This window comes from Perissodus microlepis, chromosome 14 (genome assembly GCF_051167445.1).
Source record: "Perissodus microlepis isolate ML-2025 ecotype Zambia chromosome 14, ASM5116744v1, whole genome shotgun sequence".
Lineage (NCBI taxonomy): Eukaryota > Metazoa > Chordata > Actinopteri > Cichliformes > Cichlidae > Perissodus > Perissodus microlepis.
Genome location: NC_140474.1, coordinates 27425178 through 27443322, shown reverse-complemented (window position 1 = coordinate 27443322; position 18145 = coordinate 27425178). Strand labels below are relative to the sequence as shown.

At 39.8% G+C, this 18145-nt stretch overlaps 3 protein-coding genes across 3 annotated transcripts; 2 read left to right on the top strand and 1 right to left on the bottom strand.

The window, feature by feature from the left end:
- The first annotated feature begins 3384 nt into the window (after nt 1-3384).
- On the top strand, nt 3385-6527 carry lrrc51 (leucine rich repeat containing 51). The gene is made up of 5 exons (XM_084951021.1): nt 3385-3465; nt 3724-3816; nt 4603-4808; nt 4886-5034; nt 5596-6527. The coding sequence occupies exons 2-5, from the start codon at nt 3765-3767 to the stop codon at nt 5726-5728; spliced, it is 540 nt and encodes a 179-aa protein (XP_084807147.1). The 5' UTR covers nt 3385-3465; nt 3724-3764; the 3' UTR covers nt 5729-6527.
- A 62-nt stretch (nt 6528-6589) lies between these two features.
- lamtor1 (late endosomal/lysosomal adaptor, MAPK and MTOR activator 1) lies at nt 6590-10205 on the bottom strand. Its single transcript, XM_084951023.1, has 5 exons — nt 9945-10205; nt 8973-9112; nt 8801-8878; nt 8454-8577; nt 6590-8332 (listed from the first exon to the last, which is right to left on the bottom strand). The coding sequence occupies exons 1-5, from the start codon at nt 9984-9986 to the stop codon at nt 8240-8242; spliced, it is 477 nt and encodes a 158-aa protein (XP_084807149.1). The 5' UTR covers nt 9987-10205; the 3' UTR covers nt 6590-8239.
- Nucleotides 10206-13597: 3392 nt separating this feature from the next.
- On the top strand, nt 13598-18011 carry sfrp2l (secreted frizzled-related protein 2 like). The gene is made up of 3 exons (XM_084951020.1): nt 13598-14258; nt 15892-15972; nt 16144-18011. Exons 1-3 carry the CDS (start codon nt 13745-13747, stop codon nt 16557-16559), a joined length of 1011 nt encoding a protein of 336 aa, XP_084807146.1. The 5' UTR covers nt 13598-13744; the 3' UTR covers nt 16560-18011.
- The last annotated feature ends 134 nt before the right edge of the window (nt 18012-18145 follow it).

Genomic DNA, 18145 nt, shown 5'->3' with positions numbered 1-18145 from the left:
TCATTCCACTTCAAGTGCAATGGACAAATAAAAAGTATAAGATGGGAGAACATAAAAGACCACCTTTACTTATTACACTGTTTTTTTCAGTGTACAGATAAATGTATTACAGAAATTAAAAACAGTTTAAAAGAAAAAAATTGAACTCTTTATTAGTGACATGACAAAATTAATATAAAGAGTGATTATGAAAAAACTTTAAATCCAAGTACAGTTTTTTTTTAAGTATGCCCACTTCAGTATGTTATTGGGAACATGCAGCAAGAGTGTGAGTTTCATCCACAGTAGTCTTGAGTGAAGGTTTTTTGGGGGGGAATTTTTTAGCTTGTATTTGATAGAGACAGTATAGACAGACAGGAGAGATTTTTTTTTTTTTTTTTTTTTTTTTAAGGGAGAAGACATGCAACAAAGGGCCATGGATCGGACTCAAACCCAGGCCGCTACCTTGCAGCCATGCGGCACATGGTGCCTGCTCACTCACTGAGCTAAACTAGTGCCCAGTAAACTTCATGACCTGTTTGGTTCTGCAAAGTTTGAAAGATGAAGCTGAATTATTTGGGGCTGAATCCACTTCCATCTCATCTTCAGCACAGGTCCTGAAAGATGAAAAGGAAAACTTACAAATAGCTCAAGGTTTCTGAAAGGTGTGTGAAGAAATTAAATATAAATAAAATAATCCTGTAATCCAGTTTTATAACATTTGCCTACAATTAAGGAGAGTTATTTGTTAATTATTGGAAGGGTCTACAGTAAGTGTAGGCAGTGATTTGTAAATGCAGAGAGAAAGAGACAAAACAGCTAAAAAATAATAATAATAATAATCACTGGGCACTTAAGTTTTCCTTCACGAGTTATTCTTTAATTTTTTCTAAGGTGTCCTCTTTGATGTGCTCGTCATGGTCCTGGTGACTGATAGCAACTGCAACTACCACAAAGGTAGTTTAAGGTAGTTCAGCAGCTGTTTGTGGTCTTTTTTGTCACTGCAATAACATCACAAGCACACGGGAGTCAGTCATGAAACTTTACATGAGTCACTGACACTGAAATAAAGACAAGTTTGAAGAATGTGTGTTTCAGCCTAGGAACTCAGCAAAGTAAGGGGGTGTCAGAAACACTGCCCCAACAAGCATATACATTTGTCATCCTATACTCTTTTCCATTTGTAACACATTTGTAACTTACAAGGCAACTTTATCTGGTGCATTACTATATTTTGTTCCAAACTGAAATGACCTCTTCACAAAAATAAAGTGTTTGTTTATGTAGTTATTTATTTATTGGGGGGGGGGGGGGCAGTACTTGGGCCACCTTTGTGCTTACATGTGATTCTCCTGTTACGCAATAATCCTGCTGGTACCTTTATACTTTGAATTGGCCTACAAGCTTCAGAGATTAATACAATGTTCTGTATTTTTTCTTCCTATATTGTCATAAATAAAAATAAATTAATCTTTGTGCCCCGCCCTCCTTCAGGCTAGCCATGATTTTAATCCCACCCATACCCACCCACTACACCAACCCCCACTGGTACAAAAAAAAAAAAAGTTCTGGGAGGCCATCATTTCTGTCCCCACCTTTTACAGTTCAGGGTGCCTTCCACTGAGCTCTGGTCCAGGCTGTCAGAGTTGATGGCTCTCTTCTCTTGTGCTCTCTTGGAAACACCCGAGTTTGTGTTTAGGATGTCAAAGAAGGATGAGCCTGATGCATTGCCTCCAGTGAACAGAGTCTTATTGTGCACTTTAAAGGTATGGTCAGCAGAACCCAACTAAAAGTAAAGATATAATGATAGAAAACATATTAGAAAAAGAAGTGTACGTGCTTATATCTGTGCTCATACTTCTGCTCAGTGCTTCAAACAGCAATACCAACCTGTGCCTCCAAGCTGGCCACCCTGTTTGCAAGCATCCTCTCATTGGTTTGGGCGTTGCCCAACCTGAGCTGAAATAGCAGTTTGTCCATGATGATGATGATGCCTGCATTCCCCACTCTTTGACCTGTAGAGAACATTTTAGTGCATCCACCTCCTCTTTTCTTTTCTGGAGAAGTTGCTTCTGGCTGTTGGAATGACTCACAGCCTTCTCCATCTGTACCACATCAAGTATTCACAAAGTGTAGCTAAATCCAGTGGAGTGGTTTGGTTTAAACTAGATTAAAACCAACAATGGTCTTAAAAAATTACATATTTTAAAATAAAATAACATTTCCAGCATGCAGTAGCTAGCGAGCTGATTGGAGACCAAAACAGCCAATCAGAATTTTTGCACCCAAGTCTGTGATTGGTTGGTTTTGTGGCACCTTTATAACGAGTACAGAAAGAGTTGAGCGCAAGGTGCAGAGATGTTGAGAGCAGGAGCAACACACTGAGAGCAGGTCTGCAGATGTCCGTCAGCACATAGAGCAGAGATCTGAGCGAGAGCAAACGACAACAACTGAGAGAGAAGGGCTGTTATTGTGTGTGTGTATGGATAATAGCAAACACTAAAATACATTTGTTACACGTAGCAGTGAATTTTGTTCGCTCACACTTTCACACATAGTTGTTTCATTGTAATTATTGTTATTTAACCCTGTCATGCATGAATTATGACAACCTTAATCAGGATTTTTATTCATCTTTTCATGCCTAAAGATGAATAAAAATACTTAAAAAAATTCTGATTGAGGTTGTCATAATTCATGCATAAAAAAGGTTAAACTTTTCTTTGCTGAAAGTAATTTTCTCCTCAAAATGCATATTGGACTGAGTTTCAACTCGACATAATATCATATTTGATGGTAACAACAATTAATGTTCATAAGAGGGGGGTGCTTTGTTTTTGTTTTTTTTAATCAAAATTATATATTGACTCTTTAGCATTACACCTTTTACAATTTACAAGCATATTTTTATATGTCAAAGACATAAAGCTCATATGTAACGCTTGTGTTCATACATACAACTAAATAACTTTTGCATTAATCTCATGCAATTAAATTAAATGTATCATATTAACACATATACATGATCAGAACAGTGTTCATTTCTTTGTAAATACTATGCTTTAAGAAAATTTTCTGACCTTTGGCTTTTTAAAAAAATATATTTTACTCATCACATTACTTAATTTTGTTCATTAAAGTCTCTGACCTTATCCACCTTTGAAATTTCCATCCAAGCAGAGTCCACATTTCCAGCATTACTTTGGCATTGCTAACTTCCTGTAAGGAAGCTGAAACGGACAGATTCACATTCAGACAAAACAGATCCAAAGTGGTTGAGGTGATTCACACAGATTTAGTTCATTTCATTGCATTTTGCACAACAGGAAAGTGTTTCAAGATGTCTGCCGTTTGGCAAGACTGGCTTGGACTACAAGTTCCATATTGCACTCGGTCGTTTCTATAGAAACGGGTTGTTGTCTCATTACTGGAAGCTAATGTGCCACCGTGACGTGTAGTAGCTGTATAATATACCTTACACTCTGGGTAAGTGTATGAAATATCCATATAAATGATTAAAACTGATCAGTATGGTTAGAAATAGCGTTTATGGCTCAAATGTGCTGCTTAGCATACTGAAGCATGACTTGACAGATCATGACACGTTTATGGTGCTTTTACAAAGGCTTCCATTCATTATCTGCAGCAGTGAGTGTGTGTTATTCACTCATATCACAAACTTTTTGTTCGTGCTGTTTGTGTTTATGTTCATGCTGTGTTTAAAGACGTTCTTGTTAAACGCAGTACTTCACCGTAACATCATCTCCCCCTGCTGGCGGGTGACTATGTATGCAGCTCCAGTGGATTTATCTTTTAAAAACATCAGCAGTTTAACAGGTAATACTCTTCGCCATATCTCTCTTTATGTAGGATCTTAAGGGCTGCAAGAGGTCATTTACAGCAAATAAATAAATTATTAGTTCTCTCTGACTTAATGCTATAGGATGAACCTATTAGGATGCACTTATATAGTCCAAATCAAATGATAATCCTTTTGGGGTAATTCAAATCCATTTAAAATGTATAATTTAAAGTCACTCTGAAATATTGATGTTTTGAAAAGAAACTGAAGTAATAAAACAAGGTCATGGCACTTTAAAATTTATTCATAACTTACATTAGTTGGGGGGGGAAAGCTGTTGTTGGAATTTTAAGTTAAAGAAGTAAATTGTCAGAAGATCCAATTGAATAACACAAAGAAATTACTTAGTTTTCCACTTGTGTGACGATCAAAGCTCTAACAGTGGGTTTGGGTGGGCCTCAGAAGATTATCACATTTCAGACTGGACAATGGCAGCCTGAAGTTTGGAACAGTTGCTCTTTAGATTTCTGTCCTTATCTCACTACAAGCACCCCCCCCCCCCCCCCTCCCCAAGAGAAATGTTAAATATATTTGTGAGTATCGATTAAGATTTTTAAAACAATTTCTGACCATTTTTATGAGAATTTTATGTTACGTCGGAGGGATTCGTTAAGCCTCAAGTCCTTTATATTAATGAAAAAGATGGCAACACTAATACAACAGCACACAAAGTCAAACACAATCACAGGCCCGTACTTTAGTAGCACTTAATATTCACTTAATATTCATAAAATAATGTTTTATTTTATTTGGGGTTTCAGACACATGGATAGAGGAGCCCAACAGCGGTCTGCGGCCTCTAAAGAAAAATTCAGAGATGAAATATCTCAGCTGTTCGCTCCGCCTCAACAACAACAAGATCACTGACCTTCATGACCTCCAAAAGACTGTTAGCCATTTCCTGGCTCAGCCGGCACATCTAACCTGGTTGGATCTTTCCTTCAACAAAATCACACACATAGACCACGTGAGTGTCGTTATCAGCAGCTGCTTTCTTTTACATCTGAAGTACATCTGAAGCTGGTGTACACATGTGTGTTCCAGGTCTTGTGTGAGTTGCGTGAACTGCGTGTGTTGTACCTTCATGGAAACAGCATTTTTATTCTGTCAGAGGTGGACAGGCTGGGAGTGCTGCCACATCTGCACACCATCACTCTGCATGGAAATGTGATAGAAACCAACAAGGCATACAGGTGGAGATTTTCTCAACTGTATTTTACACTAAACACTCGTCCCACATGTCCCAGGGAGCTTTAATGTGTTTTAAATGTGAAATATTTTATAGAAGCAGATGATAGTTTGCTGTTTACAGAACCAAGTCCATACAATCAGAAGCTCAGACACCTCAGAGGTGTAGAATGAGGGATTGCTCTCATTCTGCAGATGTCTGTAAGTGTGACATGAGTGCTCGGCAAGCATCTAAGTTCATAACATTGTAACAGGTGCTTAAATGCAGATAGGGTTCATATTACTTGTCCTAGTCTGCATAGCAACACCGGTTAAAAAAACACATACAGTGCAGTGACTGCAGGCTCATGTCCATCTGCAGACAGAGGCGCCTCTGTTTAAAACCGATTTCTAATGAGTGACAGCAGCTTCTTCATTCATTTAGAGCATGTTTGCAGCGCTGGTTACACAAGATGAAGTTTGGATGCGTTTGCAAAGACGAGGCCTTTTTAGTATTCAGTGTTATTTCTGTATAAATGTCTACAAAACGTGCCTGAGATATTTATTGGGCATCTTTCTGTATGTAGGAATCGTGTGATTACCGTCCTGCCTCGGTTAAAGACGATGGACTTCAGTGCCATAACGCGACAGGAGCGAGTCTTGGCAAAGATCTGGCACCAGAGCAACAGCCGCTGCAGGAGCAGCAAGGTTAACCAGTGACTGCTGGCTCGTCTCCATCCATAAACTGATACTCTTTACCTATTTGTCAAGTTCACACTTTATTAAGCATGAAGCACACATAAAGGGATTAATCCAAACACTGAATAAAGAGGCGGACATTACCATTAAAAAACTAGCTGTATGATCTGGCATTGTATGGATGGCAAGCCAGTCCTTAAATACTAAGGGTACTAAGGTGACTGAGAGCTGCAGAGAAAGCAGGAGGGTCACAGAGAGAAAAATAAAAAAGAAGAGGGAGAGGCTCTGGGAAACAACGACCCTTTGAGCATTAATATCAAGGGGTATGTCACAATTGCAGCAGCAAATCTGCACCGATTTAATATCTCTCCTTTTTCTCAAAAAAGAAAAAAAGAGCTTATATGTGTTGCATTTTGTGTAGTAATCTCTTGTACTGAGGAGGTATGAGCTCAAAACAGGAAAAAAAATGACAAAGTTCAGCCTACTTCTGCTTACTAGCAGGGCCTATAACTCAGAACTAAGTTTAATAGTAATTTGCATGGCTTTATTAAATATACTAAAGTCAGTATACAAAAAAAGCATAAAAAAGAGAGACACCTGACTTTTCTTTAAATCAGTTAACTCAAGCGTGGCTGATTGATGAGGCCACTGATAGTAACTGTTCTTCAGAATTAGTAGTGTTGTAGTACATTACTGTGTTCTTTATCCATAGATCACAAAATGTTGTCATTCACATCCAGATATCTGATCATTCATGTGGGTTTTGGAAATATTTTAATACTGTTTGCAACAAAGTTAAATTAAAGTGCTGTTGACCATCTCTGTAGCATCACTGAATAATTACATCTCACATAAGAGCACACTGGGGTCAGGACAGGAGCGATTTGTTAAAAGTCTTTAATGAATTAAACAAAACAAAAAACAAAACTAAAACTTTTTGGTACTAGCCTAAGACATTACAAACATATTTCAGGTAGTATTACACTTTTGAGTAACAAACATAAAGGGGAAAAAAATGCCAAGAACCCATTGCAAAAAGCTCAGATCAGTTGCGTGGTTTAAATAATCAAAGCCTAGCAGATTATCCCTTTTGTGTCTAGAGCGCTTCACCGTGCTCCCTGCCCACGCATACAGTCGTGCTCTCCTCCGAGGAGCAAATATATACTCGAGAAACAGAAATAAATAATCACAAAAAGGGATCAATTCATTTTATTTGCTGCTATAGACTGATTGTTAACACCCTGTCCCCTGCTGCACTGCTATAACAGTTAGTTTCTGATTATGAACGAATCCAATCATATTGCAATCTGCAGGGGAAACCTCTTTGTTTAAAAGCTTAACAAATGCAGGCCTTCAAAGGGTTCTTGTGTTTCATAAAAACTTATCGCCACAAGATCTTAGCCAATTCTGACCAGTGAAGTCTCTACAAAAAGGAGGGACTTCATACAATCCATCATGTTTAGTTTTTATATTCAAGCAGAAAATTCTGTACAAAGGCATGAAGACACAATATCTGTCCCTACACACACTCGCACACACCCAACCACGCACTTTCATCTTTGAATATTACACTTGAACTTCTGGCCTGCTCGTTTATTTAATGCTAGATAAGCGCAGAGGACACCGCGCCACCTGTAAACTCCAGAATTGTAACCCAAGAAAAGCTGCATCCTCACCCACCAGCCAAGGAAAGGTTATTAAGGTTTGGCCTCGACTGGAATAACAGATTACTCCACTGTCACTGTCAAATGTTATTGAAATTCACTCTAACTAGGTTAGTGTGAGTTGTTTATGGTTGCCAGTATACTCCACTAAACAATAACATTTTAATTTTGGGAGAAAAAGTGTGTCATTCCTTTTTACTGGTGCTAATATTAACATTAACATTTTCTTGTTGCTCAGGGATAAAGACTGAAGAATGTCTGGTGACATCAAGGATGTTAAACAGAGCTAAACATATATGAACAGGTAAGATTAAATCATGTTTGGGGGTTTTGTTTTGCTTTTTTTACCCTGGTAAATAACATATTCAACATGTGGTGCAGTGATTATTTGCGATATTCCACGCCACAGTGATCCCTTATTTTCAGTGGAGACTTTATCAAATGCATTGTATTAACCAACAGCCAACAGCTTTGTGCCAAAAATCCAACAGCTTTATCCCAGGTGAGTCCAACATAGATATCAGCAAGGTGACAAGCTAGCTCTGATTCTCAGAAAACAAAGAAACTAAAAACACCCGTGGAAAAAAATTTTTTTTTAAGAGATCATCAAAAAGGTTGATTTCCACAGCTGAAGGCCTCGCTGATGTACATACGAGCTCAAACCCATCTTCCATTTGTCACTAAATTAATTACACTCGAGGACAGCCATGGGGTAAGACCCTACATTGTCTTCGTCTTTGAAGCAGTTTAAAGCAGAAAGCAGGAGGACCAAAATGTTTAATGACGGGTGGGGCTGGAGGTTGAGGATGCAGGAGTGACACGAAGAAAGTGGGACTGGAGCAACAATATGCAGGCCAGAGTTGCAGAATCAGGGAATGGCAAACTGGACCACCAAGTCTTCTTTAGCATCCACTTTGATTTGAGAGATTGCACTGTAAGCATAGGCTGCTATCTTAGACACCTGCAAAGAAAAAAGAGAAGTCAAATTCTAACCGCTTAGCTGTCTTTAAAATGACACGACTGGGGATTCTGCACAGGAATCACACAGCCCCATTCAATCAGAGTATGTTTTACATGGATACCTGCTGAACATCTGAGTATGGCACCAGGTCACTCGCAAGTACTTGGTGGGGCTGGCTGGTGAGGGAGGGGAGAGCGAGGGCTTTGTTTTGAGGCAGACTGGTGCTCAATACAGTCATCTTTGTACTGAAGAGAGAAAAACATAAAGAAATCAGCTGTGCTGCTATTTAAGTTCTCTTAAACCAGTAGACTGTGCTTTGAGGAGCTAGCGTTTAACCTGCACCATTGTTTTAGTCTAAATGAGGCTGCTCTGTTTGGTAGAAATCAAAGAACATGCTGAAGAGCCATCCAAAATTATTATGAGCCAGTAAACAAAACCCATCAAGCCATAAACCGTCTATTTGCATACCTGTATTGTCGAGCTCTGTCCATGTACTCGTGCGGCTCCACCATGATGGCATCTGCTGCTGAGACGTCGATGATGTTCCTGATGTACAGGGGGATAACGGTATGTTTATTACACAGACACTCTTGCGTTATTGTTAGTGGCATGGCTACATTTGCATTAAGGAGGGTCTTACTGTGCCGTCTTTGTCAGGATGGATGAAAGGAGGGCCTGTTCATTTGACAGCGCTGATGAGCTAGTTCCAGGGTTCCAGCCGGTCCCGCCATTTAATGGTTTGCTGGGAGGGTTTGGGGAGATGAGCGGCTTTGTCTCTTCCTTAAACAAATCATGAAATTTAACTTACTTCGTTTTCCTTCTAAATCAAAGCTAATTATGACAGTTGAGACCACTTTAAAGTTATCATTTATTTTGTTTTATTTTATTTATTTTACTTCATTATTTTGTGTGTGTGTGTGTGTGTGTGTGTATTAATATAATTACATTATAGTAATGCAACAACGCACAAAGTATCACTTCTGCAACTTGTGGTGCTCTTACAAATACTCCAAAAGTAATTTCTTCAGTCTAAAACAAATATATGAGCACAACACAGGCAGGCAGAGAAAGATAGATCTTCACTCTGTCCCCATTGCTCCTTTAAACTGCTGTGAGGAAAGATGCATGGAGGAAGAAATGACTTATTTCTCTAAACTAAAAATAGCTGGGAATCTTTAGGGTCATATGACTACATGAAAGTAAAATCCTAAATGTCCCTCACCTTGCTGTTTGTCCTATCTAACACGTTAGCAACTTATTCTTTACTTTTCACCTCGCTTTAAAACCATTTATATAAGTAAATAACTTTTTTAAAAAAGCATCAAAACACATCTCTTTGCCTCTGGATCTGGAAAAGCTTTCTGAAGTCAGACTGTTTATCATCTTGGCTAACTTAACTGGCTTGTACTTCACAAAAGGCCTAGCCAAAGGCTATCTTACAGTAGCAAGCTGCTAGCCCCTAGAAAACGACCACTTGTTAACGTCGTCACGCATTACTCACGTGTACCGTCTGCGGGGAAATATGCCCAAAGGGATAATATACTATTAGGTACTCCACTTTTAAATTGCCCAGCTTTCACATATCGGGTTTAGCCTGCTAACAGCTAACTACCTGAGTTGTGTTCTCGTTCTCGCTGCTGTAACAGCAACCCATGGCAACGTCCGACGGCCGACACTACACAACCCCGGCGTCCCTTCTCTCCGTCAGAAACCAGTCGTGCTGTTCTTCTCTAGCAAACATAAAAGTTGTCTCCAGCGTGGTTGTAGTATAACCTCATCTAAAGGTAAGGAGCTACTGTCAGAAGCAGCAGCAGCTTCTCGGGCGAGCTATCACATGACAGTAGCTCTAGCGCAACAACACAAGAACCACTTCCGGTTTTTCAGAAGCGACGTCGGACCTCGTCACGTGAAGAGGAAGCTTTAAACGTGAACTGAATGAATGATAAATAAATAGATAATATCAATCCATCCATTCGCTTCCGCTTATCCTTTTCAGGGTCGCGAGGAAATGAATAATATATTAATACTAATATACGACATTTTTAGTATGTTGCTTTTTGATGGTTTCATTATGTATTTTTTGTTTACGTACTGTTTTTTGTAACGGTGAAGACGCAATGAAGGTAGATGAGTTTAAATACCTGGGGTCAACCATCCAAATCAATGGACAGTGCACAAAAGAGGTTAGGGTTAGAGTGGAGCCGGGGTGAAGTGGGTGAAGACGAGCGTCCTGTGAGATTTGTGCCGGATGGTAATGAGACCTGATTTTAAGTAGGGAGCTGGAGGTGGCAGAGCTGCAGATGATATGATTTTTAAAATTGAAAGTGAAAAGGATGGGCAGGATTAGAAATGCGTATATCAGAAAGAAATCTCAGGTTTAACACTGGCTGAAATGCAGCCAAAAACCTTACAGAGTCGCCACCATATTTTATAAACAGTTTGTGTTGTACTTGTTTCCTGACCTGCTGTATACACATTACACAGAACAATCTTATGAAGCAAAAGGTTCATCACTCCATCAGACCTGTTTCCACTCATTTTCAGTCCAGTTCATGTGTAATTTGGCATACCTCAAACTTTTCTTCCTGACTCCCTTTGTGAAGAACGGCTTCTTGACAGACACCCTTCCTCTGACACCATTTCTGATGAGGCTTCAGTGAACAGTAGATGTATCTACTGTATCTCTACTGTATCTCTCAGGCCCCGTGTCAGGTCTTTGCTGGATTTTTGTTTCACTATGATTTTCAGATACTGTTTCTCTGCTTTAATTTCTTTGGTTTCTTTTATCCTCGACTTGTGCAGTTTCCTTAAAGTTGTTAAGGACTTGCTGCACACCACGTTTTAAGCTAATATCTCCTTTGGAATCACCGTCATTGCTGCAAAAATAATAATTTAAGCCCATCAAACTGTGTCTATAGATTTAAGTTAATAAATGGGAACAAATTATTTGTTTTTGCAACCAGCTGGCAGTGATAAGATCTCTGTGATTCTTTGCTAAATTGCCTGTTAATTGTAGACACAACATTGGTTCATCTCTTAAGCTAGGTGGCTTTTTTATGTTTGAATGTTTCCTACGTCAGTATTAAGTGGCTTACATTCCTCTGACAATGGTCAGGTACAAGGATTGTACTGAAAAATACCAGGTCTCTCTTGGAAATGAAAATTGAATCTCAGTGAGATTTTTACCTGGATAAATAAATGATTCATAAAAAAATGTAAAAAGCGAAAGAAATGATTGAAAAAGCAGCATATGTACAAAGAAAAACTCTGGAAGATGTTCAGGAAGACTGAAGAACTTTTGTTCTAAAAGCCTACAAATAAACATAAAGAAGTTTGGCTCTTTGGAAACAGAGCATTAAAAATATGGGTTGGCTGAAGACTATTACTCAGTTCTGTATATGTGGACAGTAATTAGGAAGTTTACGTAACATATAGAACCAACAGGAGACAGTATAGGTGGGGTTCAATAAAGGGACTTCCCTGGGTCTAAGCAGGTTAAGTTGGACTTGATTATAGAGTATTACATTACTGATGAATCAGCTTACAAGTATCCCACTTTGTTGTTCTGTATTGCCCTGAAGAGTACTTTTTTAATGTCCATAACAATCTATAGGCGAAGTAGCAAAGTGCTGTGCCTCTGTCATTAATTCTCTGCTCTGTATTGAGTGACTCTAACTTGTCTGAACACTGTATTTCTTTCTTTTTGCTTTGAAGTAAGATAGGAAATTAGGATAAACCAAACTACAAATATTTAAGCAAGTATGAACTGCTCCTCCGTTTACAATAAGCTACTGTAGCAAAGTGTAAGATGATGGGGCAGGATAGGACATGTCATTGTACATGTGGCAGACTCGCTGGGAAAGATTAAAGGCTCGCTGATATATCCTCGGGTTGTGTACGATGACAGGGCACCAAACACATTCAGCTTCTCAAACGCATGATAGTTACATTTTATTTCCAGCAATTCATTTCATACTGCTGCACTGTCACTGTTACTTTATTTGTTTGTTTGTTACTTAGACATACATTTCCAATTTTTTATATTTTGTAAAAACAAAAAAGTATCAAATAAGAGCAATTAAAAAACATTAAAACACGTAGCAGAATGGCATAAAAAGCAACAGTTTAAATTATAAACTGTGTATCTGGGATGATCAGGAAGAGTACAGGAGTCTGATGAGGAACTTTGTCACATTTAGTCACACAAACCACCTGCAACTCAACACCTCAAAGACCAAGGAAGCGGTTGTGGACTTCCAGAGGTCCAGAGCAGGTCCACTGCCAGTTCAGATTGAGGGAGAGGAGGTGGAGGTGGTCAACACATACAAGTACCTCGCGCTGTGGGTGGACAACAAACTGGACTGGTCATGCAACACTCAGCACCTGTATAAAAAAGGCCAAAGCAGACTGTATTTCCTCAGCAGGCTGAGCTCTTTTAACATCTGCAGGAAGCTCCTGAGGATGTTTTACCAGTTGGTGGTTGCTGGAGTACTGTTCTATGCTGTGGGGTGCTGGGGGAGCAGCACAGCAAAGAAGGACTCATCCAGGCTGGAAAAACTGATCAGGAAGGCTGGCTCTGCGGTCGGCATCAAGCTGGACACTCTGGTGACAGTTGCAGAGAAAAGGACACTAAAGAAACTTCTGGACATTATGGACAATGCTGGGCATCCTCTGCACACGGTCATAAACAACCAGAGGAGTTCAGTGACAGGTTGCTTCTCCCAAAGTCAAGAACCAACAGACTTAAAAACTCCTTTGTCCCACACACACTGTTTAACTCCTCTCTGGAGGGGAGAGGGAGGGGAAACAGGAGGACAAAGCAGGGGGGAAGCTGTAGTGCCTTTTCACTGTGCAATACTTTTTGTTAATAGTCAACGGTGCAATAGACTCACATACTTGAAATGTGCAATTCCCTTGTATTCTATTTATTCTATTCATCCCTTTTGTATACTCTGTATTTATATATGTGTATATATGGTATATTTCTGCTCACATTCTGTAACTTCTGTTGGTGCTGTGCTATTGGAATTAAAATTTCCCGGAGGAACCCACCCGAGGAATTAATAAAGTTTCATCTAATCTAACCTTATTGTCAATATACATACGTTTGGAGGCTGGTGAATATTTCTTATGAGTTCAAATAGCATTGCAGAAGTTTATTCTTTCTGTCTTGTGGCGCTGCACACAAATGTTTTCAACATTACTGACAACCCAAACTAAGTAAACAATCCGTACGCCCCCACTGACACTGCCGTGGAGGCAGACAGCAGCGGTTTGATGGGGTGGGATGGTGACTGGGAGGCGCCTGGCCTCTCATTAACCCCCTGTTTCCTCCACACCTCTCCGTTTACACCTACATGCCGGTCAAGTCCAGACAGAAGAGCAGAAGCGCTTTAGACTGTAGACAAAACGATGCCTGTTTTTCTGCTCTCTTTCATTGCGCTCTTTGGAGTTTCTCACGCTTCTGACAGCGCCCCTCCGGAACCGTCGCTTTGGTTCAAGCCCACTTTTCGCTCCGTGTGCAAACCCATTCCGAGCACTATGTCTCTGTGCCACGGGATCGGTTACAGGAGCATGTGGATTCCAAACATGCTCGGCCATGATTCACTGAGGGAGGTCCAGCAGCAGTCTGCAGCCTGGCTGCCACTCATCTCCAAGCACTGCCACCGGGACACCAAGAAGTTTCTATGCTCGCTCTTCGCTCCGGTGTGTCTGCCGGAGGTCAGCGGGCCGGTCAGCCCCTGCAGGAACCTGTGCGAGGCCGTACGGGATGGCTGCGTGCCAGTGATGAGCGCGTTCGGCTTCCCCTGGCCTTATATGTTTAACTGCACCCGGTTCCCACACGAAACCGAACTCTGCATCCCCGTATCCGAGGAGCAGGATGGGCGGGAAACAGAGGAGGCGAAGCACGAGGAGGTGCCCAAAGGTCAGTGCACAGAGTTGTGTCATACTTCTCAAGTACTCAACCCTACAGCTCTGAGGATGCGGTTTGCTAGACTGTTTTTCTTCTACTTTATCCTTTTCCTTTATTTCCACTACATTCATTAAGGAAATGTTGCTCACTCACCCCAGAAAAGCTTCAAAGTGTTTTCTCATGTTTTCTTTTTCATTGTAAATGTTCATAAGCTCTTCTAGTGTTTCATGTAAGATTTTAATAAGCCTTTAAAATGCAAGTGTTTGTCCCATAATCATAATCCTCAAGGTAGCGTATCACCCCGATACAGCACTTTTCTCTCAGACTGCATGCGTACTCGTGGTTCCTAGGACAGTTAAGTAGAATGGGAGGCAGAGCCTTTCAGCTTTCAGGCCCCTCTCTGTGGAACTCCGAGGTTGGATTCAGAAGACAGACACCCTGTCTACTTTTAAGATTAGGCTTAAAAATTTCCTTTTTGATAAAGCTTATGCTTAGGTCTGGATCAGGCGACCCTGAATCTTCCCTTAGTCAGACTGCAATAGACCTAGACTGCTGGGGGGCTTTAACTCACTATGCTTTTACACATAGTTTACACCTCTCTGCATTTAATCATTAGTTATGATTAATCTCTGGCTCTCTTCTCTTTGGTGTTTTGTTCTGCTTTTTTTTCTTCCCACTCTCATCAAATACTTGCTCATAGGACGTTGTCTGATCTTTGGGGTTTTCTCTCTGTTATTGTAGGGTCTTTACCTTACAATATAAAGCACTGCAAAGGACTATGTTTCTGATTTGCTCCTATGTAAATGTAATTGAACTGAAATTTAATTGACACATTTAACTTTAATGGAGTAACTGTTGAAGCCTCAGACAAGTACATTTGCCCAATAATAATAATAACAATAGTAATTTTTAAGAAAACTAAATTCAACTACATGATTGTATTGTGATGTCACCCATTTTGAAAGGTTGTACATTAAAGTGCTTCCACTTTGCTGCATCAATAATACTCCAGTCATATGTAAACTGTACTAATTACACTTCACTTATAATATACTCTCTGTACTGTACATGGCATTGTTTTAACTTTGGGATATTTCATTTTAATTAATAACATTGCACTTGGAGTGCTGTAGTTTTACTTCATTTTTATAAATGTAGTTTACATTTCCTGAAGCCATTTTTCTGCTTTATTGCATTTTTCTCATATTACTTCTTTATTTTTGTCTTTAAATGCAGCACGTTTACTTAGAACAGATTTTTTTTAAAACATTAATATACTGGCACTTTTACTTAAGTTTTAGTATTACTCTTTATTCATCCCTGAATATAATTTTTACAGTACTGCAATCACGCCACTTTCACAGCATCCATTTAAAAAATTCAATTCAGTTTCAACTCAGGTTTATTTATATAGCAACAAATCACTACAACAGCCACCTCAAGACACTTTAGACTGTAAAGTTGTATTTAATCCACTTTTACTTAAGGTGCTTACTGAAGCTTTAAGGTGTTTGGCCTGCTTTGATGCTGAAGTTTAATGGAAGAAAGAAAACAAAAGAGAAAAGTTCCACCAAGGTGATTATTTTTATATCCCCACTGCAGACTGCTGCAATCATTTAACCATTTTCGTTTTCCATCCCCCCAGGGAGTGTTATTTGTGAAGCCTGCAGTCTGGCTGCAGAAGGAGAGATTGACATCCAGGAAAACTTCTGCCACAGTCCATATGGTGAGAACAAAGTGTTATAGATAACGTGGGCTCCAAAAGCATCCCTTTCTTATGTAGCATGCAATTTCTCTTGCAAAAACAGGACAGCTTATCTAGTCACAGAGACTGGATGATTTACAACGTGCATGAAGCGACACCTGTTGAATAGTGTTCTCCGTGTCTCTGTCGTAGCATTTAAGATGCGTCTGGGCAGCATGATGACAGTGGGGGGTGACCTTCAGCTGGTGCCTACGGCCCGCAGTCGCATCCTGAGATGGGCGGGGGGAGGGGCTGAGAAAGCAGAAGGAGTCGGAGGCGCCATGGCCCACAGCGCTTTGTGGCTCCAAGAAGGGGGCACGTGTACCTGTCCTGGTTTAGACTCTGCAGAGAGTGACGAGAATGAGGAGAAAAGTCAAGAGGAGGTGCAGATGGATAAGAAACTGACAAAAAGAGGAAAAAAGGTGGGGAAAGGTGGATGGTACCTTTCCCTTGCTCAGGCTGAAGAGGGAAGACTGGTGCTGACTCGACTGGTGAGGTGGAGCAGAGGGGACAAAGAGCTGAAGAAGTTCATCCGAGCTCTCCTCAAGCAGCCGTGTGCAGAGCTTTAAACAGCGAGTCATCCACATCTATTTCTGCCCTGCAGATGATGCTTTCATTGTGCTGCGTGAATACCAGCGCTTTGCAGTAATGTACACAAAGTCCAGCAAAGGAGCCAGCTGCTAACTGGTGAACAGCTGATAGTTCAGACAGTTTCAGATAGCCAAGTTAAAAAAATAGTAAATTTTTTAACTAAACCACAGCATCATCTTGACTTGTTACAAAATGTATCCTTGCATTATTATTGTCACTGAGTTTCCTCCATTAAAACGGAGCATTATTTTTACCAAAATGAGAAGCCAGAGACTTTACAAATGATCATCACCTCATCAACAAAGATAAGAGAGCTGGTGTTTGTGTACACTACTGAACCACCCAAAATCATACCGGCAGGAACATTGCATTTTATTTTTATATATATATATTTTGTACATAAATGAGTAACATTTTGTCTCCTTTATCAAATTATTCACTGAATTAAGAAATCTTTTTGTAATGATTGCTGTGGTGGAGACCGATCTCCCCTCTCTGTGGTGACATGTCCTTGCACACACAAGCAATATATTTATCTGTTTACTTCCATTTATTTTTTTTAATCTTGTATTTTACTTGATACATCAATAAGGTTTTTCTTGATCCTTCCATCATGACTTAGTAAAGAAAGAAATTGGACTCCGCACAGAGACGCACACCTGTTGACGTTAACTTGAGATATCAAATGTCAGTTTCACACTGCCCTTGTTTCTCCTGTTGCTCATTTTATTTGTATTTTATTTTTTAAATATACTGGTTTCTTCATGTCACATGAAAAATGGCAAAACCTGATGTTAAACAGTTGTAGTTTTTTTTCTGTTAAATGGGAATATTTATAGGATATATATATATATACTGTCATGCACGTGATACATAAATTATTCACAGCCTTGTGTCTCTGAGCTTCTCTTAAACACACACGCTCTTCTCCCTGTGTTTCTGCACCTGCCTCAGCTCAAGTGCCACCTTTCAAAGTCTACTCTGCTTTTTATTAAACAGGTAAGTTTGTCTTTTCTTTCCGAGTAACATGGATTCTGTTCAGTGTGATGCAGAAAGTCTGTGGAGTCTACACTTAATTGGGGCAGTAGAAACATCTAGAGCGGCGCAGCACTTTCTTTCACATTTAGCACGAGACTATGGCGGCTACACCTGTTTCTGTGCAGATGTCATTTTGCATACATGAGTATTAGAAGTTCATTCAGCTCAGAAATGTTTTGTGATTACAAATAAAGATCACAGTGTTTTGATTATTAACAGTTTCCTGTGTATGTACATTTATTTCTTTGCTGTAAAGAAATAATGATTAAATGAAAATTGTGGCTTTTCCACGTCCTTGTTGTCCTTACTTACAGCTTAGGTCACATTTAAAAGCTAAACCAGACTACGTTACTGAAAAATGTACAACAGAGACACACTTTGGGAAATTTTTCTTAATCCGGTGCAGTATTACCTTCTGTTGTTCTTTTACATGCCAGTACATCATAGTTTAAGCACATAGTGCATAAACAGAATAAGTAAGTGGTTTTGTAGTTTGGAGAGTGGTACCACTGCCCCTGAATTATGA